The sequence below is a fragment of the Pelobates fuscus genome, chromosome 3 (genome assembly GCF_036172605.1).
Source record: "Pelobates fuscus isolate aPelFus1 chromosome 3, aPelFus1.pri, whole genome shotgun sequence".
Taxonomy (NCBI): Eukaryota; Metazoa; Chordata; class Amphibia; order Anura; family Pelobatidae; genus Pelobates; species Pelobates fuscus.
In genome coordinates, this window is record NC_086319.1 from 74,093,872 (window position 1) to 74,119,922 (window position 26,051).

At 40.6% G+C, this 26,051-nt stretch overlaps 1 protein-coding gene across 1 annotated transcript in view; it reads right to left on the reverse strand.

Moving 5' to 3' along the window:
* The window catches only part of LOC134601631 (tetratricopeptide repeat protein 41-like), a 257,034-nt gene extending 235,586 nt beyond the window's left edge, over positions 1-21,448 (reverse strand). Inside the window, exons 1-2 of the mRNA XM_063446148.1 lie at positions 20,635-21,448; positions 11,916-12,117 (exon numbers count right to left, since the gene is read on the reverse strand). Coding sequence (XP_063302218.1) covers positions 11,916-12,117; positions 20,635-21,448 — 1,016 coding nt within the window. The remainder of the gene's footprint in view (positions 1-11,915; positions 12,118-20,634) is intronic.
* Between the last annotated feature and the right edge of the window lie 4,603 nt (positions 21,449-26,051).

The following is a 26,051-nucleotide window of genomic DNA, read 5'->3' on the forward strand; positions in this document are numbered from 1 at the left end:
ATTGCAACACCTTTTCTTGAACTTGGTTCTTGCTCAGGTATGTTTGCAATTTATGGAAATTATGAGACTATAAAAGGTGTTTGACATTAAAAAATAATGGAGATTCCAGCCCCTTGAATGTGGACTCACATATATTCCTGTATAACTATGTCAAACTCATGTTTATTCATGTTTCCTTTGAATAATATAAAATCCAATAAATTACAAGTTGGAAAAAAATAATGGAGATTGCAATTAATATCATGATAAAATTTGTGTGCCACATAAGAAGTTTGTGAATGGGTAAAGGGGGATGGAGAAACTGCCTACAATAATCCAGGTATCCTCCATTTTCATGTTAAATCTTCTTTATATAAAAAAAAAAAAAAAAAAAAAAGCATGGTTCCATCGACCTTTCACAAGATTAGGTATAACAAGAAAAAAGGTAGTTTTGTAACATGAAATATCAAGAACGTAGCTGCACATTTTATATATAAACAAGTAAGGATTTATATCTCAAGCACTAGAATTGAAATTAAAGCATATCTTATCTTATTGTACTCTCTATGTGGCACTATCAAGTCTGCACTATGAGATTATAGTAGGAACACACGTGTTGGGGACCCCTAGTCACCCCTGGGGGGGGGGTTTACATTTAGTCCCCACCTGTCATCCATGGGGGGGAGGACAATAGATGCCCCCCCCCCTTATTGTAATTTAGAGCCATTACCCACCGCTCATGGGTGGGGGCGGGGAGGAGGACAGTAGGTCACCCCCATTTTCATTTAGGGCCGCACCCTCTGCTCATGGGGGAGGTCCAGGGGGGAGGACAATAGGTCCCCCCATTGTCATTTAGGGCCCCACCCGCCGCTCATGGCTGGGGGGCCAGGGGGACCCTATGTCTCAGTTTAGTTGAAAGGGTGTTAATAGATGCCCCACCATGGAGCCATTTATTGGGGGGGGTTATTTTTTTTTACAACAGTGAGCAGCCACAAGCGGCTCACTATTTACTAGACATGTCCCTACTCGCGATATAGCGAGTAGGGGCAGATTAATCACTAATACTAAGTAATCTTTACTTAGTATTAGTGAAGTTGGCTTTCAGCCTTTTGATATATAGCTCCCTAATACTGTGGGAACTAGGGAGCTATCAACTAAGCGGCTGCAAGATGCAGTCACAGCACGGATCGTATCGGAATTTCATTCATTTGAATGAAATTTCGAACCGACCTAAAAGTACCGAATGTCGTCCTAACATGAATGAACAAACTGTTCTTATTCTGTTAGGACTAAATTCGGAAATTCTAAATGACAGGACGTTCGGGAATACTGACAGGAAGCATCGCCAGATCACAGAAGAAAGGTGAGAATTGTGGGAAATTGCTCTGACCACAGGAAATGGAGCACACTTTGCTCCTCCGCTGGTTATAGCTGGTCAGGCGTAGGAAAAATACATGAGACAAAGTAGTCCTTACTTTGTCTTATGTTTTAAAGAAAACTAGATCAGATAGGAAGAAACATAGAACAGATCCTGAGAGAGGGAGAGAAGAGGAAGTGATTAAAGAAAGGTAAGTTCAGCATGACAGTGCCGCTTTAAAAGAAATTAAAACAAAGGTCTGGTCAGATGGAAGACAAGGAGAAACATTGATGTCTAATGTTCTCTTCCCACACAGCCCATTCATGCTTTAGAAGAGATACATTATCAGAGGGTATGCGGAGTGCTAGCTTACAATTCTTACTTTCAAAGACTAATTTAAGAACTTCACTAATAGTTGATATGGTAGTTGACTTCCAGTGTCGGGGAATTAGAGAGGTGGCAGATATGAGTAGGTGGCCTAACATAATAGTTTTATTTTTTCACAAGTAATCAGGGAATTTCTTAAATATACACCGTTCCGGTGATAGGGGTACAAAATGGTCGATTATAGAAATAACCAGTTGATGAACTTCCTTCCAAAATTTGTCTAGTTTGGGACAGGACTAAAACATGTGATGGAGTTTGCCTACCTGACCACATTCCCTCCAACATGCATTAGTATTTGACAATTTTAGTTTAAACAGTCTAGCTGGAGTTAAATACCATCTGTAAATTATTTTGAAATGTGATTCCAAATTATTAATACATTGTGTAACATTAGAAAAATAATGCCATTCCTCAACTGTATCTACCCCACCCAATTCACTCTCCCACTTCGACACATAGTCCATTTTATGACATATCTTGTAATTTGCATGTGAATCTCAGTATTTCTGCATACGTGGTGGTGATTCACAGCTTTCTGTCTTTATAATGATTCTCTCGTGCAGAGAGAACTTGCTGGCATTTCGGATCTGGACTGCCCGTATGGGTGGGACCAGTCTGATATGCTTCAGATATGTTCTCTCTGTAATGGCACAAGATGAGCTAAAACCAGCTTGAGTTCTGAGCGGGGACCCACCGAAGGGCAGGCTATTTCAGCTGCTGTCCGTTCTCAGAATACTCTTGCGACCCGTTTTTTCTCTCCATAAGTTTAAAGGGTAATCCAGACGTGGACCCTTTGCTCACGGTGCCTAGAGAGATATCAGCTATGCCTCACTGATGATGCCTAACAAGGTTGAAACGATCGTCTGGGGTTGCTGTATCTCTCGTGCAGAGAGAACTTGCTGGCATTTCGGATCTGGACTACCCGTATGGGTGGGACCAGTCTGATATGCTTCAGATATGTTCTCTCTGTAATGGCACAAGATGAGCTAAAACCAGCTTGAGTTCTGAGCGGGGACCCACCGAAGGGCAGGCTATTTCAGCTGCTGTCCGTTCTCAAAATACTCTTGCGACCCGTTTTTTCTCTCCATAAGTTTAAAGGGTAATCCAGACGTGGACCCCTTGCTCACGGTGCCTAGAGAGATATCAGCTATGCCTCACTGATGATGCCTAACAAGGTTGAAACGATCGTCTGGGGTTGCTGTATCTCTCGTGCAGAGAGAACTTGCTGGCATTTCGGATCTGGACTACCCGTATGGGTGGGACCAGTCTGATATGCTTCAGATATGTTCTCTCTGTAATGGCACAAGATGAGCTAAAACCAGCTTGAGTTCTGAGCGGGGACCCACCGAAGGGCAGGCTATTTCAGCTGCTGTCCGTTCTCAGAATACTCTTGCGACCCGTTTTTTCTCTCCATAAGTTTAAAGGGTAATCCAGACGTGGACCCCTTGCTCACGGTGCCTAGAGAGATATCAGCTATGCCTCACTGATGATGCCTAACAAGGTTGAAACGATCGTCTGGGGTTGCGGTATCTCTCGTGCAGAGAGAACTTGCTGGCATTTTGGATCTGGACTGCCCGTATGGGTGGGACCAGTCTGATATGCTTCAGATATGTTCTCTCTGTAATGGCACAAGATGAGCTAAAACCAGCTTGAGTTCTGAGCGGGGACCCACCGAAGGGCAGGCTATTTCAGCTGCTGTCCGTTCTCAGAATACTCTTGCGACCCGTTTTTTCTCTCCATAAGTTTAAAGGGTAATCCAGACGTGGACCCCTTGCTCACGGTGCCTAGAGAGATATCAGCTATGCCTCACTGATGATGCCTAACAAGGTTGAAACGATCGTCTGGGGTTGCTGTATCTCTCGTGCAGAGAGAACTTGCTGGCATTTCGGATCTGGACTACCCGTATGGGTGGGACCAGTCTGATATGCTTCAGATATGTTCTCTCTGTAATGGCACAAGATGAGCTAAAACCAGCTTGAGTTCTGAGCGGGGACCCACCGAAGGGCAGGCTATTTCAGCTGCTGTCCGTTCTCAGAATACTCTTGCGACCCGTTTTTTCTCTCCATAAGTTTAAAGGGTAATCCAGACGTGGACCCCTTGCTCACGGTGCCTAGAGAGATATCAGCTATGCCTCACTGATGATGCCTAACAAGGTTGAAACGATCGTCTGGGGTTGCGGTATCTCTCGTGCAGAGAGAACTTGCTGGCATTTCGGATCTGGACTGCCCGTATGGGTGGGACCAGTCTGATATGCTTCAGATATGTTCTCTCTGTAATGGCACAAGATGAGCTAAAACCAGCTTGAGTTCTGAGCGGGGACCCACCGAAGGGCAGGCTATTTCAGCTGCTGTCCGTTCTCAGAATACTCTTGCGACCCGTTTTTTCTCTCCATAAGTTTAAAGGGTAATCCAGACGTGGACCCCTTGCTCACGGTGCCTAGAGCGATATCAGCTATGCCTCACTGATGATGCCTAACAAGGTTGAAACGATCGTCTGGGGTTGCTGTATCTCTCGTGCAGAGAGAACTTGCTGGCATTTCGGATCTGGACTGCCCGTATGGGTGGGACCAGTCTGATATGCTTCAGATATGTTCTCTCTGTAATGGCACAAGATGAGCTAAAACCAGCTTGAGTTCTGAGCGGGGACCCACCGAAGGGCAGGCTATTTCAGCTGCTGTCCGTTCTCAGAATACTCTTGCGACCCGTTTTTTCTCTCCATAAGTTTAAAGGGTAATCCAGACGTGGACCCCTTGCTCACGGTGCCTAGAGAGATATCAGCTATGCCTCACTGATGATGCCTAACAAGGTTGAAACGACCGTCTGGGGTTGCTGTATCTCTCGTGCAGAGAGAACTTTCTGGCATTTCGGATCTGGACTGTCTGTATGGGTGGGACCAGTCTGATATGCTTCAGATATGTTCTCTCTGTAATGGCACAAGATGAGCTAAAACCAGCTTGAGTTCTGAGCGGGGACCCACCGAAGGGCAGGCTATTTCAGCTGCTGTCCGTTCTCAGAATACTCTTGCGACCCGTTTTTTCTCTTTATAATGATTCAAGCCTACTCTTCATTCGCATGGGTTTTTTCTGTTTAGGTGAGTTTACACTGAAATTTTCTGTGCTTCTGTGTTTATCAAAATATTTATTAAAAATTTATTATTTAATTAAATGATTTCTGTCAGAAATGTTTTTCCTTATTATCACTTTTCCCCCTATTCCCCTTATGTTAAAGATTATTTTGTTTATTAATTAACTTTTATTGACCATGCCTAATGATATGGATTGTAATACTCCAACAGGATCATTATTCTCTGTTAAACCCGGAGAAACTGGCCATTCATCTTATTACGAAGATCGTCTAAGTCCGATTCCATTGCCCATAATATTGACCACGTTATGAACAAATCTGTTCATCAAGTGATTGTATCTGCTATTGTAGAATATTGCATATTCTATGTTTCTATTGATTATTTATGGATGTGGTGTAGATTGACATAAGTAACAGATGGTGTAAGTCACAAGGTTTTCTTTGTCTGAGAGCTCTGGAATGTGTATTTGGGGGTCTAGTCCTTATATGGCTAGAGTAAAGCTCTGACGTCAGTATGGGAACTTCTATATAGTAACTGAACAAAGAGACATGAGGTCTCTTGGCTCTCTCTGGCTCTCTCTCTCAATGTAAAGATGTAAGGATGTAACTCTCCTGTCAGGAGTCCAGCAATTACCATCTGCTGTTGAAATCCATTATCCTGTAACATCATTTGTTGTTTTATTATGTATCAGTAATTAAGAATAAACTTGAAGAAACCGTAAGTCAGATTGCGTATTAGTACTTTTTATTAATATAGACATATATTAATATGGCGAGCATTTGGCCCAAGACTATATATACAAAAGACGTATATATCAATCAATTGAAGACGAAAAAATTAAGAAGTTTTAACAGTGACGAATCCAAGCTACATTTTACAGCTATGACATTATGTTCTCTACTTTATCTAAAACAATCTTCCAAGCTATAATTCAGGCACACTCTAGTTGTGTCTCTGAGGTCTGCTTCTGAAGCAGAAAAATAAATCTCATAAAATGATGTCTAAAAAACCCGTGGGGCAGAAGCTATGAGGCGATGGAAATGTGCAAAAGCACAAATAGAGAGTTGTACAGACTCAGATGACTGTACGGAGGAGGAGACTCAGATTGTGATCTTAGTTCCCAATCCAAAAAAAGTGGCCAAATCACCATCTTTAATTCCAGATACATTTTCTGTTACTTTAACAGATCCTCAAGGCGAACCTCTATTTGATCTGCATGACATTCGTCATCCCAGATCTCCAGAATGATTCCCATCGGATCATATAGCCAAATACCTACAGCATAGGGTATGTTGTCCACTGGACAAACTGTTGAGGAGTAAATTAAGAGCAGAATACCCTAGTCCAGGGGTAGGCAACCTACGGCACTAGTGCCAAGCACGGCACCCGCGGTGTCTTTGCACGGCACTCAAGGCTGCTAGAGCCAAACGCACTCTGGCCTATCAGGAGTCCCAGTAAAACTTCGGATATCTGCTAATACGAAGAGGTGGTGAAGGACAATCCTCAATTTATGCATTGCAGCACAAAGAGGAAGTGATCTCAGATCATTTCCTCCCAGCACTTGTGAATGGGAATCCACACTGTAGTAGAGCAGCCATCGACAGCTATCCCAGCTCCTGTCCTTAACCTGTACCTGGCCAGCCTGGTCCCCACTGGAACCCAGGGAACCCACCCACACTGCTAGATATACACAGAAATGCAGAATAACCCTCCCCTCATACAAATCATATGAACAGCCCACACACACACACAACACACAATGCCCACAAACGCAACACCACTATCAATCCACATACATGCACACAACCCCACATGCAGTCTCTCACAAGCAATACCCCAAACAGCCCCCACACACTACCAAACACACCATGTGACATATCCATCCACACACAATTCCACAAGCAGCCCTCATACACAGCCCACATTCATAGGTATCATACACGATACCATAAACTACTAACGGACATATACAATATAATAGCTCATATACGCACAAATACAACGATACAAAGCAATTACAGTAAAAATAACACAAGCAGAATATGGCAGCATACACACCTCAATTTAAAAAAAATAGGATCGGCACTCTACGGGACATCACAATCCTATATCGGCACAGTGCTGCTAAAAGGTTGCCTACCCCTGCCCTAGTCCAAAGTTTATGAAACCCTGAAAGTGGACCCAAAAGTGCTTCAGTTTCAGGCTAAACAGGGTAGGAGCCAGAAGTAATCTGTGGAGGAAGCTTTAAGCGCTTACCAAGATAAACATTTAAACATTTTTGGTCAACTGACAAAAATGTTTGAAATGCTGGAAGAAGCCATTTCTACATGCATTTTTGTTAATCTACAGGTCCTTAAAGGTTGGATGCAATGATTAATTTGCCATGCTGGTAATGTTAATACCACACTGAATGTTAAAAGACGCAATGCTATTTTATAAAAAATAGAGCCCAAATTGGTAGATTTTGCTACTTCCAAAGATGGAAAGGAAACTAATGGCATGCTATTTGGTGATGGATTTATTAAGGAGCTGATAACTTTTGTTAGTGGCTTCACAGCCTTGGATAAGGAGAAATCTAATATTAAACACGTTTTTCCAAATCGGGTTTATCCTTAGGCTGGCAGAAGCAACTTAAGAGCTACCGGTAATTAATTCCGAAATAATAAGGGCTCCTTTAATCATACAACTCAATCCAAGGATTCCAGATTCAATGCACATTTCTTCCCTTAAAGAGGAAATCCTTGGCATGCAAGAGGTTCAAGAGGGCAGACTAACTACAGACATCAGTTTAGTATATACTCTTTTACATCACCTTTCTTCCCCAGGTAAGGTGGGTGGCAGACTCACCCGTTTTTTCCAAGCTTGGTGTCATTTAAGCTCGGCTGTTTGGATCCTAGATACAGTTTTGGGATATCACAGAGTGATCTCTCTCCCTTCTCAAATAGCCCTTCCTCGGCCAATAACGTTTTCCAAAAACGACAAAATTTGAATAAATCTAGAAGTAAAAAAACTCAAAGAAAAATGCAATCCAACCAGTTCCTTTGTATCCTTTGTCAGTAGATTTGTCCCCAATGAATACATGCATGAATCTTCATGAATGTATTCATTGGGGTATATCTTAAAAGAGCTTGCAAAGGCTGCAGTCCTTGTGAATTGCAGCCTTAGCAAGCCCTCTCCTTTTTTCTTGGAAGAGACTTGCAGTCAGAGGCTTATCATTAAGAAGGGATTTTGATCAATTCAGATGGAGGTCACCACCCATTAATTCAACAGAATCTACTTCAACTCATAGTTTTATTGATATCAGGGGATAATACACTGTATTATTGTACTCTAATAAATATCTAGTTCAGTTTATAACTTAGTTTACATTAAATTCAACAATAGATATAAATTTACTAATTTAATATAATTTTTTCTGAAGTGTAATTCTGCAACGACACAGACATTTCAAAGATTTTCATCACATCTCATCGTACCCAATTCCTATTTTTCTTCAAGTTATTCAGAACTACAATTATATTCTTCATTTAAGTTATTTATTGCTTGTTGGATTGAACAGTTTCCATTCATTTACTAATTATCTTTGCTGTTATATTTAAGTAAAGAAAGAGAAGGCATAGTACTTGCCTACGTGTCTTTAATAAAACCATGACTTTACTTCATGTTTTAGCAAAATCAATGAATTATCTGTATTATACATAGTGCATGTAACATAAACTTAAAATATAGACACAGAGTTTAAAATGTACCATTTACACAAAATACTAAGCAATACAAAATGTTTTTAATTACACTGCCCCTTTCTCTTGACCGAAGAACATGTCAAATTGAGGTCTATTTTTACAGTTCCAAACAACGAAAAGCTTATGCCCCTAACAAATATTTGAAGACTTCAAGATCACCTTGGTCCACTCCTTATTCTTAGGAAAATGGCTCAGAATGCCTCTGATTTATTCTAATCAGGTACATTTAAACTGATACTTTGTACTCCCACTAAAAATATTGATGTTATATTGTCATCATTCATCCTGAATGAACATAGTGGAAAAAAATGTACAAAAATGCAACATGGTCAAGGTAGTATTGAATTGATTCTTAATTTATATTTATTAAAACATATTACATTTTATACTATTCTTACATTTTAAAACTATTTCCTATTATCATAATTCTTATTTGAATCATCTTCTGCAAACTTGAAACTGCATTTCTCTAAATCTTTTAAAATATCTATTAACAACGAATTCACAATCAATAAGCTGGTGGCCAGTTTGTATTATAGTCCATTTACTCAAGTACATTGTTATATATTAATAGGTCATTAAAGTCCTGCTAAACCGTGTTCTGTATCTATGAGCCAAATACACTTGTGTTTCTTAAATTGCTAATGTTCATATTTTATATTTGTTTGATTTTCTTGTGTTAGCTTGTACGAAGAAGAGAAATCGTTTACAAACTCTGTCTTCAGGGACTTCTACCAAACCTCTGGTTACTGATGCCCTTCTACAGGACTCAACACCTTTGGATACACAAAGCCATTCCAGTCAACATGGTCATTTACAGCGCAAAAGACAGAGAAAGGAAGAAAAAACTAATCAATGACAGATGCTTCAGGGAAATCTCAAAACAAGCATTTTTTGTCAGACCTGCAAAAAAAACTTCCCGGAAGACAGGTGGCTTCCCATATTTCCCTCTGGCTTTTTCTTAATAATTGACTAAAAAACCCACACCCTGATTGGCATGCTCTTCCATGGAAAAACATGTGAATATTGTTATGATCATTATGTCACCATCAGCAGAATCATCCTATACTAGCCATAAATCCTCAAATACTGAATCTAAAATTATTTTGCACATGCCATTCCCTAACAACACCTCATACACCGCATCGGAAAAAAACCCGCAAAAAAACCCAGTAGAAAGCAGAATGACTATGATAATTGTTAATGACTTTGCATATCACATTCTGACATTCCTGAGGTTTTCTTATGATCCAATCTGTCCTGTAAGACATGAAATATTGTCTCATGATTCCATTGGGTCTATTCCACTGATACTGGGTTTGCCTCTGGAAAGAATAAACTCTCCAGTTTCATATGCAGATCTGAGGACGAATATTTATAGTGTTGGTGATAAACGAACAATAGCCTGGCGAACCCCTGGAATACAGGCCCTATGCTGCACCCAACAAGAAGTGGCCTTTTTTTAAATTCTATTGTGGTACATTCTGGAAAAACATCTGACAATGGAAATTCCAATCAACGCTCTGAAAGGCCAGTCTGCAGCCTCTCATGAGAGTTGCCCATTAATGTATTCTATTACATAGTTACATAGTTACATAGTTACATAGCTGAAAAGAGACTTTAGTCCATCAAGTTCAGCCTTCCTCACATATGCTTTTTACTGTTGATCCAAAAGAAGGCAAAAAAACCCCAGTTTGAAGCACTTCCAATTTTGCAACAAGCTAGGAAAAAAATTCCTTCTTGACCCCAGAATGGCAGTAAGATTTATCCTTGGATCAAGCAGTTATTACCCTACATTGAAAGATTATATCCTTAAATATTCAGTTTTTCAAGTATGCATTTAGTAGCTGTTTGAACATCTGTATGGACTCTGATAAAACCACTTCTTCAGGCAGAGAATTCCACATCCTGATTGTTCTTACAGTAAAAAAACCCTTTCCTTTGCCTATTATATTAATAAAATGAAATCTGAATTTTCGTTGTAAAATAATGTTACATGCATGTTTCAATAAATAATTTCAAAGACCTAGATTATTTGTAAATTAACTCTAGGCACCATACCAGGTAATGTATAACTTTCATGTTTGACAAATATATTAACTCAACATAGACTACTACTATTTCATAATGTTTTATATATAAAATGGCGACCACACATTGTGACATATGTCACCCATACTGGTTGAGTTACTGTTAATTATGCTGTATTTTTTTTGTTTGTGTGTGTGTTTTTTTTTGTTTTTTTTATCAATGATCTCTATTTTCTTAAAACAAAACAATAATAACTAGCTTTACTTCATATGCACACCCATTTCAATAATACAACTGTGTAAAACTGAATTATAACTCCCAAAAACCCCTGCTGGGTTTATAAACTACTGCTATGCAAAGATGGGATACGTTCTGCACTGCCAAGGACAGTTATGGGAGTATCTTGATTGAATTAATAACTGAGTCTATGCCTGACCTGGGCAAAGCATGCTACAGGCACTGCAAAGACTAAGGTCTTACAGCAAAGTCAGGAACATCACATCTTAGTATTTCTAAATATTTGAAGTTAACGTTTTTGAATTTATCTTTAAAGAAACTCTCTATGCTCCATAACCAGCGCCGCCCACTCTAGTGATTCATGTACCAGGAGTGCCCTTGTACGCTCCCAGTATCAGTAGTCAAAACACTTAAGAACCGTGTGACAACTTACCAGGGTCCCACCAGGCGCCATCCGCTTGGAGTGTTCCTTTAATGCATTATTTACATAATGAAGAATGAATCAACTGAACAATACAATGGGCAAAATAATAACCTTAGCATAATATAACTGAGAAATGATCTTTTTCTCCATAAGGAGCTTGTCCTCTTAATGTAGTATCATAATGGTAAATGATCTAGTCCAGTAAAGTAGAAAGTGTATATAAAGGAATTAATTCAGTTAGTCAGAGGCGCCCTCTTGTGGAACAAAGCTACAGAATGCCTTTTTTTCCCATACGCGTATGTGTATATAAAAAGTGAGTCGTTCACCTGTTTTTTATTATGTTTTTGGTTTTCATTTTCCCTCTAAAATATTTTTGTTTTAGTGATGGAGGTGAGGATGAAAATGAAATAATAGGGGTTTTTCAATGGCTTTTATAAATAGGTGGGTTTTCATGAATGAACTTGTAAAATGGCAAACTGGATCGCAAAGGAGGTTTTTTTTCTGCACTAGGGGTCTGGGGTCAAGGAGGAGACCAAGAAAAAAGTCTGAAGAAATTGAGTTAATGAGGAGATACAGACACGTAGAAGATTGTTGAGAATTTCCATACAAAACATTTTATGTTACTGTCAGTTACATATGCCCTATAAAGAGTCATACGATTAACTAGCTCTACCTTGGTGTGGTGATATTGCGAGAGCCAGAGTCAGTGCTGTCAGATTCCATGGAGTAACACAACTTTTTATTCCTCAATGCACTAAATGCAAAGTTATCCATGTCTGTGATCAGTTCCTCAAGTTGTTTAGATGATACAAAATCTTTGCAAAGATTTTCTGCAAATGCTTCATTGTAAGCTCGAACAAGATTGTGTTCATGACCTTTAAAAATGAAACAAAGCAAATGATCATTATCACAACAAAATAAAACAATCCAAATCAAATGTACGGAAAGTGCAGAGCACATGAGTAAATAACAGAAAAGTAACTCATAGGCGGCTATATAATTTGGCGATCTAGGTGGCTACCTAAGGTCTTGCGCTCACTGGGGCCTCGCGGTTGCCTGACTCACCTAGGTGATGAGCAGGACCTGTAGCGTGGGGCAGGCAACATAAGACCACCACCAAAGGTCTGCCCATGATTAGGGGTGCAAAGAGTGACAGCAGCCAACTGCTTCTCGCACTGCCGCAGATTTGGGGGAGGGAGGGGAGAACTAACATAGTTGCCAAATATCAGATATTATTGCCGACGGACCATGAGAAGTAGGGGATTGCCTGCACTAATTGTTGAGAGCCTGTGTGTATAGGGGTATAGTGTATGTGTATATGGAAATAGTGTGTGTAAGTGCAGTGGTAGTGTAGTGTGTGCTTATAGGGGGCATAGAGTGTGTGTATTGCATTTGTGTGTGTATGCATGTGGTGTAATGTGTGTTTATAGGGGGTATAGATTTTGTGTAGTGTGTGTGAGTGCAGTGTATGGGGGTATAGAGTGTGTGTGAGAGTGCAAGGGGTATAGTGTGTGTTTATAGTTGGTATAGTAGTTTGTTTATAGACGATATTGAGTGTTTGTAGTGTGTTTATAGACAGTATAGAGGGTGTGTAGTATGTTTGCAAGTGCAGGGGGTGTTGTGTGTATATAGAAGTACAGTGTGTGTGTAAGTAAGTGCAGGGGGTGTACTATATATATATATTTGAGGTATAGTGTGTAGTGTGTAAGTGCAGGGGGTGTAGTGTGCAAATAGGGGTATAACGTGTGTGTAGTGTGCTTATTTGTAAGTGCAGGGGTGTAGTTTGTGTATATAAGGTATAGGGGATTAAATAATCAATCTACTAATAGGGGCTTAAATAATCAATGTACTAACTAATTTTACTATTAAAAAAATAAACACATGTATACATTTACACCCGCTCCCCTTATTACCTTGTCTGGGGAGAGGGAGCATGCTGATGATGATCCCGGGTGGTCCAGTGGGCTAGTGATGTGGTCTGTACCCCCGCAGGGTACAGACCATGTCTGTCTCTTGTGAGAGCAAATGTTTCAGAGCATTGCAGCGGGTTACCACGGCAATGTTCTGATAATATTGGAGAATGCGAGAGGCTGTCCGGCATGCAGCCGGATGCACTTTCCCCCAGTAACCCAATTTCCTTCTGACCCTTGAGGGGACAGAGACGTTTAGACCCTCCCTTTTAGGGGCAGTGCTGCTTGGGCTGGCAGGAGAGATCTTTTAACCTCCTCTGCCAGCCTCGGACTATCGTGGCCCACTAGGCATTTCCGGGCCTGATCCCCATGAGTGTGTCTGGAATAATAAAAAAAAAAAATCTTTACATAGCGACCAACCAGCATGTTCCAAGTTTGTATAGCAATATTTTTTTTTCCAATTTGACAATTTTTATTCGTTTTCGGGATAGAGAAGGAAAAATGGGGGGCAGGGGGAGAAGCTGTTGGTACATTATCAAAGACTTCTCAACAATACAACAAATGCATATGTCACATATTTGGTTAGTTGTTGGTGCGTTGGGGTAGGGAATGGGTACAGAAAACAAAAAGTTGGGGTTAGTTGTATAGGGGTAAACGGGCACTCATTCCCTAACTAACTAACCATCTCAGGAAGCTGAGCTACAGCCTTGTGGGAGCCCTATCCCTTTGCTTTTCCTTAGCATTGTGAGGCCCTAATGGCTGCAGGCCCATTCTACCATCTTGCTTGTTATCCCTTACAATGTATGGAGAGCCCTTGTGCTGTGATGGGTGTGCATACTATCAATCCCCTGTTGTTGATTATGGGGGACAGGTACCTGTAGACCTGACAGAGGGGTGTGTATAGAAATATTTTAAAAATAAAGTACTGTTTGTTTGAATATCAGTTTATAGGAAAATTAAACATGGCTGAAAAATTCTACTTTGTATCCATTATTTTATCACTGCTAAGCCACCTATTGTTACAGCACCTGCCCTTAGCCTTGCATTTCAGGAGGTTCGCATGTGCGATAAAGGAGCAACTACCACTCTAAAATGTCAGGGTTATGAGGAGAGCATTAACCACTGTTTGGGCTGAGAAGCAGGTTCCAGGATCTTAGAGCCTATTCTCACACCCACTGCCTGTTCATGTGCAATGTGATGAGTGGAAGCAGGAAGGATCTGTACAACTAAAGACACCAGGACAGAAACACTTAGTAATATTGCAAACAGGGTTATTACCTAACGTGATAATTCAAAGTGAATTTCAAATTTAAAGTCAAAATAGTCGAACTGGAAAAATTCTCTAAGTCAACTTAAAGGAATGGTATTGTAAGTAAAAATACTTTATATAAGTAGATAATATAATACAGTCCAAGTAACTTTCTACCCCACATGTTCCATCGGATCACAAGCCTACACTCATGATTATCCATCCTATCTACAAAGAATTCCACAAAGAATTCGCCCTACTGCTGTGGATTACACTATTTTGGACTAGTGTTAAGTTACTTGGACTGTATTATATTATCTACTCATATAAAGTATTTTTTACTTACAATACCATTCCTTTAACCCCTTGAGGACACATGACGTGTGACATGTCATGATTCCCTTTTATTCCAGACGTTTGGTCCTTAAGGGGTTAAGGCACACCCTTTCCTTCTTTCTCTTTTAATCTTTCTGTTTGGCTACTGTGGCCTTAAATTTGAACTGTCCTTTGAATGCACTTAGAATTCTAATTTTAATGAATAACTCTGACAGTATGATTGTTTGTCTTGTGAGTGTTTGCCACTGTAGTACCTATCCTGAAAAAAACATCTCTTGACCCATCCTCCCCCTCTAACTATCGTCCTATATCCCTGTTCCCTTTTTCCTTAAATCTTCTAGAAAGTCTTGTCTTTGCCTGTGTGTCTCACTTCCTCAATTCCAACTCTCTCCTTGACCCTTTTCAATCTGGCTTCCGCCCTCTCCACTATACTGAGACTGCACTTATCAAAGTTACTAACGACCTAATCGTAGCTAAATCCAAAGGCCGCTACTCTATGCTAATTCTTATTGACCTCTCTGCTGCCTTTGACACCATTGATCATGCTCTCCTTCTTCAAACTCTTCAATCACTCGGTCTCTGTGACTCTGTCCTCTCATGGTTTTCCTTTTATCTCTCCCAACGCTCATTCAGCATCTCCTTTTCTAATGGCATCTCCTCCCCTTGTCCTTTCTCGGCTGGAGTCCCCCGAGGCTCTGTCCTTGGTCCCCTTTTATTTATTCTTTATACTGTCTCTCTTGGCAAACCTATTACCCCTTTGGATTCCACTACCACCTGTATGGTGATGACACCTAGATATCTCTCTCCTACCGGACCGCTCCCCTGCCGTCCTGCAACATGTCACTGCTTGCCTATCTTCCATCTCTGACTGGATGTTCTCCCGCTTTCTGAAACTCCAAACTCTCTAAAACTGAGCTCCTTGTCTTTCCTCCTCATATTGATCCTCCTCTTTCGCTCTCCCTTCAAGTTAGTGGTATCCACTTAAGTCCATCCTTGCAAGCGCGCGGTCTTGGCGTCAAACTTGACTCTGGCTTCACCTTTGAGCCTGACATCCAGTATTTTGCCATATCCTGTAGATTCCATCTTAAAAACATAACCCGCATCCGGCTCTTTCTTACACAAGATGCTACCAAGCAGCTTGTCCATGCTCTAGTAATTTCCTGCATGGATTATTGTAACCCTCTCCTAATTAGTCTTCCCAAAAGCTGTATTGCCCCTCTACAGTCTGTAATGAATGCTGCTGCCAGAATGAATTTCCTCTCTAGTCGGTCCTCTCACACCTCACCCCTCTGACAGTCCTTACATTGGCTATAGGAGTCAATTCAAAGTGCTAACCCCTACCTATAAAGCACTGACCAATTCTAGCTCCTCTTATATCTCATAACAGATCCATAGGTATGCCCGTTCTCGGTCTCTCCGCTCTGCCCGACCTTATCCTGTCCGCTGCTCGCACCCGTACGGCCAACTCGCGTTTGCAGTACTTCTCGCAGTTGGCTCCCTTCCTATGGAATAGCCTGCCTACCGCCATCAGACTCTTCCCTAGTCTTCAATCAGTTAAGAAATGCCTTAAAACCCAGCTCTTTAGGAAAGCTTATGGCCTCCCAGACTAACCTCTACCTCACATACCTGTCTCTTACTCTCTCCTAAAGAGCAGCACTCTACTCTCTCCTCCAGCTTTGCTTCACTCCCACCTAATTTGATTGCTAGTTCCTGTCCTAATGTGTTTTATACCCCACTTCCTATAGGCTGTAAGGTCGTTTGAGCAGGGCCCTCTTCAACCTATCGTTCCTGTAAGTTTTCTTGTAATTGTTCTATTTATAGTTAAATCCCCCCTCTAATGATATTGTAAAGCGCTACGGAATCTGTTGGCACTATATAAATGGTGATAATAATAATAAGTAATACAGAAAAGCAGAGGAAGACTGATAATCCTTTCAATCCCTTTACTTACAGGGAGTGCAGAATTATTAGGCAAATGAGTATTTTGACCACATCATCCTCTTTATGCATGTTGTCTTACTCCAAGCTGTATAGGCTTGAAAGCCTACTACCAATTAAGCATATTAGGTGATGTGCATCTCTGTAATGAGAAGGGGTGTGGTCTAATGACATCAACACCCTATATCAGGTGTGCATAATTATTAGGCAACTTCCTTTCCTTTTGCAAAATGGGTCAAAAGAAGGACTTGACAGGCTCAGAAAAGTCAAAAATAGTGAGATATCTTGCAGAGGGATGCAGCACTCTTAAAATTGCAAAGCTTCTGAAGCGTGATCATCGAACAATCAAGCGTTTCATTCAAAATAGTCAACAGGGTCGCAAGAAGCGTGTGGAGAAACCAAGGCGCAAAATAACCGCCCATGAACTGAGAAAAGTCAAGCGTGCAGCTGCTAAGATGCCACTTGCCACCAGTTTGGCCATATTTCAGAGCTGCAACATCACTGGAGTGCCCAAAAGCACAAGGTGTGCAATACTCAGAGACATGGCCAAGGTAAGAAAGGCTGAAAGACGACCACCACTGAACAAGACACACAAGCTGAAACGTCAAGACTGGGCCAAGAAATATCTCAAGACTGATTTTTCTAAGGTTTTATGGACTGATGAAATGAGAGTGAGTATTGATGGGCCAGATGGATGGATTGGGAAAGGGCAGAGAGCTCCAGTCCGACTCAGACGCCAGCAAGGTGGAGGTGGAGTACTGGTTTGGGCTGGTATCATCTAAGATGAGCTTGTGGGGCCTTTTCGGGTTGAGGATGGAGTCAAGCTCAACTCCCAGTCCTACTGCCAGTTTCTGGAAGACACCTTCTTCAAGCAGTGGTACAGGAAGAAGTCTGCATCCTTCAAGAAAAACATGATTTTCATGCAGGACAATGCTCCATCACACGCGTCCAAGTACTCCACAGCGTGGCTGGCAAGAAAGGGTATAAAAGAAGAAAATCTAATGACATGGCCTCTTTGTTCACCTGATCTGAACCCCATTGAGAACCTGTGGTCCATCATCAAATGTGAGATTTACAATGAGGGAAAACAGTACACCTCTCTGAACAGTGTCTGGGAGGCTGTGGTTGCTGCTGCACGCAATGTTGATGGTGAACAGATCAAAACACTGACAGAATCCATGGATGGCAGGCTTTTGAGTGTCCTTGCAAAGAAAGGTGGCTATATTGGTCACTGATTTGTTTTTGTTATGTTTTTGAATGTCAGAAATGTATATTTGTGAATGTTGAGATGTTATATTGGTTTCACTGGTAAAAATAAATAATTGAAATGGGTATATATTTGTTTTTTGTTAAGTTGCCTAATAATTATGCACAGTAATAGTCACCTGCACACACAGATATCCCCCTAAAATAGCTATAACTAAAAACAAACTAAAAACTACTTCCAAAAATATTCAGCTTTGATATTAATGAGTTTTTTGGGTTCATTGAGAACATTGTTGTTGTTCAATAATAAAATTAATCCTCAAAAATACAACTTGCCTAATAATTCTGCACTCCCTGTATTTCTGGTTTTCATCGGCATGCATGGTTCCAACCAAAAAAAAACATCTAGTATAATAGAGTGATTCTGAAAACAACAATCTGACACTATCTATCTCCATAAAATTATCCAGCATGGGATGAGTATAATGTTCTTTTAATGTGAAAAATTAAATATTTAAAGAAAACACTCTATTGTTTTAATTATATTTGTTGATAATGTTTGCGTATACCCCTATATTTTAGATTGTTGGGCCCACATGTAAAATCTAGGAAATACTGGTAAACTACTAATCCAGTGCCACCCCGATCTCTGTGCCAATAATTCGGCTGTGAGACCGAGATGAACTTGTACCAATCAATGTTTCTTGTCCATTGTGAACACAGCTTCAGAAGTAAAAATCCTGCATGATGGAAAATGTCTGTCATGTGTCCTTAAAGGATTATAGAGTAGCTGGACATGCGCAGCAAATACTCAGCCAATTGGGTGCTTCTCATAGGACGCAGCAACAGTATCTAAGCAAAAGGACCTCTACATTAAGTTCTTCAGTCATGATATTTTTTGAGGATACCTAATATTTGAAATGCAACATTCACATGTGGTAGTGACTCTTCCTGGTCCCTAGATGGTGCTGTTTAGCCACTGTGCAGTCTGTGCTTTTCTAGTTTGTTCATGTAATTTCTATCAACATACCTAGAATAATATTGTGTTTAGGTTACAATTTAATAATCTTGTAGTGGGTTAAAAATTATTATTATTTTTTTTTCTTCCATTTACCTCCATATTTCTGTGCAACATTCATGTGTCATTGGGTGAATGGAAAAATACATCTTCTTAAGTTTCATAACTATGCATGGATTCACTGATGCATAAAGAATACATAACGTCAGTGCTCCCAAGATAGTGACTGGACCATGTTAATCAGACAGAAGCATACGGTTCTCATTGGAATTCGTTAACGAGGCTGTGACACTAAGATCAGGTCCCCTGCCCTGTGCTATATGTTTTGCTTAAAAGCAATACACTGCCATGCACTTAGAAGGCCGTTCATGACTCTAGAATTGCTGAAAACATAATGCAGATATTTGTGCTCAGAATAATGTATGCGTGGAATTGAGAGTTTAGTGAAACACATGCTCTTTGATTTTTCTTTCAAGTTCATATGATAATTATTATTTTATAAAAGACAGTAGAGCCTGAAATAACTACCCTTAAAGTGTACCTGTCAAGTTCGCTTTAAACTAAAGAGCATCAAATCTCAGAAATGCTAGCAATGTATAGAAGTACATTTAAAGCTCTTTGGCACCGTCTCCCACTTGTCAATTAATTCTTGGCATAAAGTCAGAATAGATCTCTAGGCCAAAACCTTGAGTGACAAAGGAGAGCAAGAAAACCCTCCTACAGGACAGGCTCTTTCTACCAAAACCACTACATTAAGCTGTAGTGATTCCGGCACTGAGAATGAGAGTATCATTACTGGCTAAATTACTTGTTGGTGAGTACAGAGCTCAAGCCTGGATTTGCACAAAATCTAAAAATCTTTTTTCCCCCTCTTGTTTTTGCATATGTAATACATTATCTAAAAATTGCATTACAATGATTGGTCAGTTTCAGAATGCAGTGCCCCTTTACTGACATGTGTATCTCGTTCTTTTGCAGGTTTTTAAATAATCTGATCTGCCTTAAGTATTCCCTTACTAGGTGTCAGTATAGGAGTACAACACAAAATTATTGGGGACCCTTGCTTCTCAAACCCAATTATGCATATTTATTAACTCTGGTAATAGAAGGTTAGGTGTACTCTATATTAATGTTATGTGGTGGCAATGTAAATGCATATATACGAGTTTATTCACTAACGAATGGTCTCAAACCGAATGGGACAAAACCATCCAACTGCATATCGGGCTATTTGGACTGAAAAATCTGGGCATTATTCACTCTATTCAACAATTATTGTGGACCCCTAACAACCTGGGGGTAGAGAGGGATGTCCGTGCCACAAAGTGGTGGTGGGGGGAGGGGACAAGGGCATGTCCACCCTCGCCCTAGTTTATTATTATGTAAAGCTCCCACCTGCCATCGGTGGCTGCACATACACACTCCTACTACCATTTCCACATCTAAAAGCAGAAGTGGTCATGAGGTTGCATGCTTCCGTGCACCTTCAGGTCCTCCACTGTCCAGCTGCGGCCATCGCAACACTTACCAACACACACACTCACTAACAGACACGCACTCACTGACAGACACACACACTATTCCACATTCTTGCACACACTAACATCATTTTCTTTATTGCTCCCTACCTTTTTGGATCTGTTGTGGGGCCTCTGCCTCACGAAAAAAGGCAATATAAAGCATGACTGCATGCTATTTTCACTTTCAAATTTCAATCAATTAAAAGAGGTCTTACCTATGTTAGCAGGAGTGGCACTGAGGGGGTAGACTTTTTCTATAACATCATACCAATCTTTTAGCACTAAATGGCTAAGTTCCTCTTTAGTTTTAAAGAATCTTACAGGCAATCCCCTATCAACAATTCTGATTTTCAGTTCCCATATCTTTGATTCTTCCAGTTCGTTTTTACTTGCAAATGTGGACAAGACCAATTTCTTTTCCTCCGGTGTGGCTGTTTTTAGTTTTTCTTCAATATAAGTATGATCTCTAAAATAGAAGTAGTTAAAATGAGCATCGCTTGAAAAAGCAGCTTCTATAATTTCCAGCTCAGTCAGGCTACAATGTTTGTTACTTCCTTCTAATACCCAGGGATAGCCATTGTTTTCTGCCACAATGAGATTCTGTTCCACTCTAGATAAAGTATTAAGATTTGGCAGATCTGGAGAACTAATTGAACGATTACACTGAGTCTCTGAAACAAACTCTCCATATCTATGACCAAGTATGCATATAAAGAAAGGTGATGACTTATTAATATAATCAAGGGAAAGCTTCAGCTGCTGAGAAGAGATTGGGTGTGTATGCTCACGGAATAAAGTTCCTGAATTGTCTCTTTCTTCTGTTTCCCACCGTAGGTCCACAGGTTTGAAGGTAGACCCGCGAGAAAATGCAAACTTATTTAGTTGAGGAAAAATATATTGAGCCAAATGATCTTTTTCTTCTTGCAAATCACTGGATGTTGAACATACATAAGGCCGAATAGATGGTCTGTGTGTGAAATGATAGTGATGGTCTTGCACTTCTGTTATGCACTTTAGAGAGTGGGACATCATCGTTGTCGTAGAGATTCCTTCATGCAAAAGCACTTCCTTAATTTAAAGTGTTAGGATAAAACTAAACATTTCACATAAACCCAAGTAAAATATTTAGTTTGCAGAACAGTTGAAGCACCTGCAACAAAAAAAATTAAAGAGATGTGTTATGCTTTGTATTTTGGTCATTCTTTATGTCCAGTTAATGAATAACAAATACACCTGTTTTTTATCCTAATGACTTCCTGGATGCAGCATGTACATAGTGGTGACTAACAAGCAGCACATAGATTGAATCTCAAATCTTTCCTCCCTACATATTTTCTCTCTCGCTTTGTGGCGATTTGTTTTTTTTTTGTAAGAAATACTTAATTAGGCTTTATCTATCTCTTATGATGAACCATTCTGTTTTGGAATGCTGCCTGGGCCTTGCACAACAAGATATCACTCACAATCTTACCGCTGCTCAGGGCCAGCATATAATGTCCTGTGTCCTGGAAATCTGGGGAAACCACGTGGGAGCACAGTCTTTCACTCCCAATTTGCTAACCTTCACTATTTTGTTTCTATAGATGAGGCTTACTGGCCTAAAAACATCTGCTCCTTCCTGTACAACAGATTCACCAACCAACACCACTGCATTTTTCTACTCTCAGTAGCAATGGTTTTGGAGAAGTCACTCAAAATATAACATAAGAAAATACATGTATTTGCCTCTAATATCTCTAAATTTAAATTTCAGATGACATACTTGAAAATTAGAGAAATCTCAATGTATCCATGCTTGTAAAATATTTCATAAATAAGTAAGTAAACAGCTTGTCACTAGTTTTTTTTTTATTCTTTATTTTGTTCGTGCAGAGGTTAAACATATGGATTTGCAATGGTGCAACCAGGTTTGTATTCACACTTAATCACATGGCATTATAGAGAAACATTGCACTTTTTTTTTTTTTTGAGACAGATAAGTAAGCAGGATAATGTCTTAAGTTTCATAAGAACAAAGGGGAACATTTGCTTGGCTCACAGATAGGTTTCACCTAGTAGTTGCAATGAGAGTAACGGTCCGGCTAGACAACACATTACTGAACTGGGCTTAACATTCCAATCCCAGTATCGGACTATGCATGGTTATGCATTTAATAGAGTTATATACTAGGTAAGAGTTAGATAGAATGAAGATTAATAACAGGTAGAAAGAGGCTAGTTCCACATGTCTAGGCTGGAAAACACGTTTATGTTAAATCAGAGAGACTAGCTAGGCATGGGGGTTAAAGCACACTAAACTGCATGGTTAAATGCATCGTTGATCCTGGTATGTAGCTTGATGCAATATTGGGAGTTACATGCGCCATTAGTGATTTGTAACACGCTGCCTTCAATCAGTAATGCACGCCTTTTATACCACAAGAGTCTGGACTACGGGATAGAGGACTTCACAACATGCTAGATCTAATCACCCATACCGTAAGGTTTAGCAAGGGAGCCAGGTAAAATTATAAGCAAATAAGCAGAAACAAAACATAAGGTACTCTTCCTCACCAATGAGTTAAGTGTCTCTTATCAGGCATAGCTCTTTGCTCTATAACTCTTATAGATAGTTGGGAGCGCCAGTTATAGGTTTGGGGTGGCGATCCCCAACAGCGGCAGAGGTGGTATAAGTGTAGGGAAGTCCCAGAAAGAGTCCCGCACAGCCCCTTCGCTCAGCCTATACCTTCTGGTTTCCCAGCCGCTGCCTGCTTCCCAACGCGGGGCTCAGCTACCTCCCATCCCCAACCTGAGGTCCCTGATGTCGGGCTCCTCTGCTCACGTATGTGATGGGATGCTGGTGAGTGGTCTGGATGAGTCCTATCGCTTGCGGCTTGTCAGTGTCCTGTCCCCGGTGTACGGGTGCCGTTTGGGTAGACTTGCCTGCTCATTGTGTATCCTGGGTTTGTCTTTGGTTTGAGGAGGGCCGGTTGTGTCTCTCGCGGCACCGCCATCGGTGTAGTTGCATTGTTTTGCTTGACGGAGGGAAGTGGCGCCTGCCTTGACGCCATTTTCTTGCACACTTTGTTTGCTGAGGAGCTTTTCTGAGGCAAGCGTGGGACAGCAATACCAGCGGTAAGTTTCCAGCCGGGTCACGAGCAGCGGCCTGTCACTCCTCGAGTTATCTCTAAAAGGCCTCGAATATTTCGTCTAGCTGCTTCAGGGTTTCCAACTCCTGTGTAGTGTCGGATAGCCCATTGAGGGTCACCGCCATTTCAGCGTTGACAGGCCGAGGCTGAGGCAGCTACCGCGGTGTCTGCAGGGATCCCTCAGGGACCGGGATGACCCCCGCCAGTCCATAGGGGGGGAACAGAGGCCCTTGTTCGCAGTTTCTGCCAGTGATGGCGGCGGGGGAGCGGCCGTCTCCCTCGCGCCGATTGTGCTAGTAGGCTGCGAGCCGTGTTTCGGTTTATTTTGCGGGGTATGCTGCATGTTTGGCATCAGCTTGTTGATCTCGTTAAGACCGCTCTGTTGATGGCCTCTGTGGGTCACTTGAGGTTTGTTGAATGCTTATTTTGGGTAAAATTGCCCTCTAGGAGCAGGAGCAGCTCTACCTTGCGTCTGCTTGGCTCAGCGGTCAGGGCCCGCCCCTTGTCACAAGTTTTTAAAGTGACACCATAGGCACCCATCATTGAGATAAAGTGGTCTAGGTGCCATGCCCTTATCTGTTTAACCCTGAAATGCAAAACATTGCTGTTCTGCAGATTTCAAATGCTTCTAGTGGCTGTCAATCTGATTGGCTGAGATCATCCGTCTTGATGGTCTCATTGATGGAGATGGGACGGCAGCACAGAGACCAGCGCAGTCTTAAAGTATGCCCTGGGGTCTGGGTGTTATTATCCAATTAGTGCTACTCGTTTTATTGACCTTGGAAGGATGAAAAGCTGAGTTGCATGAACTAAATACGGTCAAAATCTAATTATATATAGTCCAAGTTAAATAAATTTTAAAGGGACACTATAGTCACCTGAACAACTTTAGCTTAATGAAGCAGTTTTGGTGTATAGAACATGCCCCTGCAGCCTCACTGCTCAATCCTCTGCCATTTAAGAGTTAAATCCCTTTGTTTATGAACCCTAGTCACACCTCCCTGCATGTGACTTGTACAGCCTTCCATAAACACTTCCTGTAAAGAGAGCCCTATTTAGGCTTTCTTTATTGCAAGTTCTATTTAATTAAGATTTACTTATCCCCTGCTATGTTAATAGCTTGCTAGACCCTGCAAGAGCCTCCTGTATGTGTTTAAAGTTAAATTTAGAGATTGAGATACAATTATTTAAGGTAAATTACATCTGTTTTGAAAGTGAAACCAGTTTTTTTTTCATGCAGGCTCTGTCAATCATAGCCAGAGAAGGTGTGGCTAGGGCTGCATAAACAGAAACAAAGTGATTTAACTCCTAAATGACAGTGAATTGGGCAGTGAAATTGTAGGGGAATGATCTATACACTAAAACGGCTTTATTTAGCTAAAGTAATTTAGGTGACTATAGTGTTCCTTTAAATGACAAAACATAATATATATATATATATATATATATATATATGTAAAAAACAGATAAAATTTGTATCTTGTAATACCTTTTTTATTGGACTAACAGAATTTTTTAGTGACAAGCTTTCGGGATAACCTCCCTTTCTCAAGTCTGAAGCATTTCTGAGCAAGACGACACATAGAATTCAAAGTTGAGTTGTGATATAGGGGTTAAAGCGACATGAGTGTAGATAAGACACAGGTTTGGTAGAAAATAGACACCATCTTTGTAGAGGGTCATAAATATCTTTCTGAAGAGCAGAGTGAGGGGGGAGAGAGGGAAAAGAAAAACAAACAAGCAGACAGTGCAGAGGATGGTACACTTTATACATGCACACACACATAAATGTGTATATGTGAACGCATAAACACATGTACATATACATAAACACATATACATACATGCACATGAACTCATATACACAAATATAAATGCACAGAAATATATATATATATATAAAAGCATACATGCATATGAGTATGGGAAAGCATAGGTTAACACATAGTACTTGGTATACAGATAGAATAAACATATAGGAATGCATTTTAAAGTGTTGGTACATATGACAGAATAGTAAGATAATGCTGGGAGAGTGTTCATGTAAAGTGTTGGTAGTGGGACAGGAATCCCAAATCAATATTTAGTCCTCTATTCTTGCTGTTAAACCATTTAATCATTCTGGCTTCAAAGGCTTTTCTTTCCTGGGTATTTTTAAAACCCCCCTTCAGTACTTTGATTTTTAGGTCCTTCAGTGAGTGGCCAGGCTGGGTAAAGTGGTGTCCCACAGGAGTGCAGTATGATTCTTCTTTGTGGTGTTTAATAGAGTGTCTGTGCATATTCATTCTGCCATTTAATGGCTGGGTGGTTTCCCCAATGTAGCATCCTAGGTGGCATTTTATGCATTGAATCATGTATACTACATTGCTGGATGTGCAGGAGTATGAACCTTTAATGCTGTGGGTTTTATTGTTGTGTGTGGCTATGTTGTCTGTGCATATGTGCTGACAGTTTGCAGCGAGGTTTTTTGCATTGACTGGTCCCATTTTCTTCATTCTTACCAT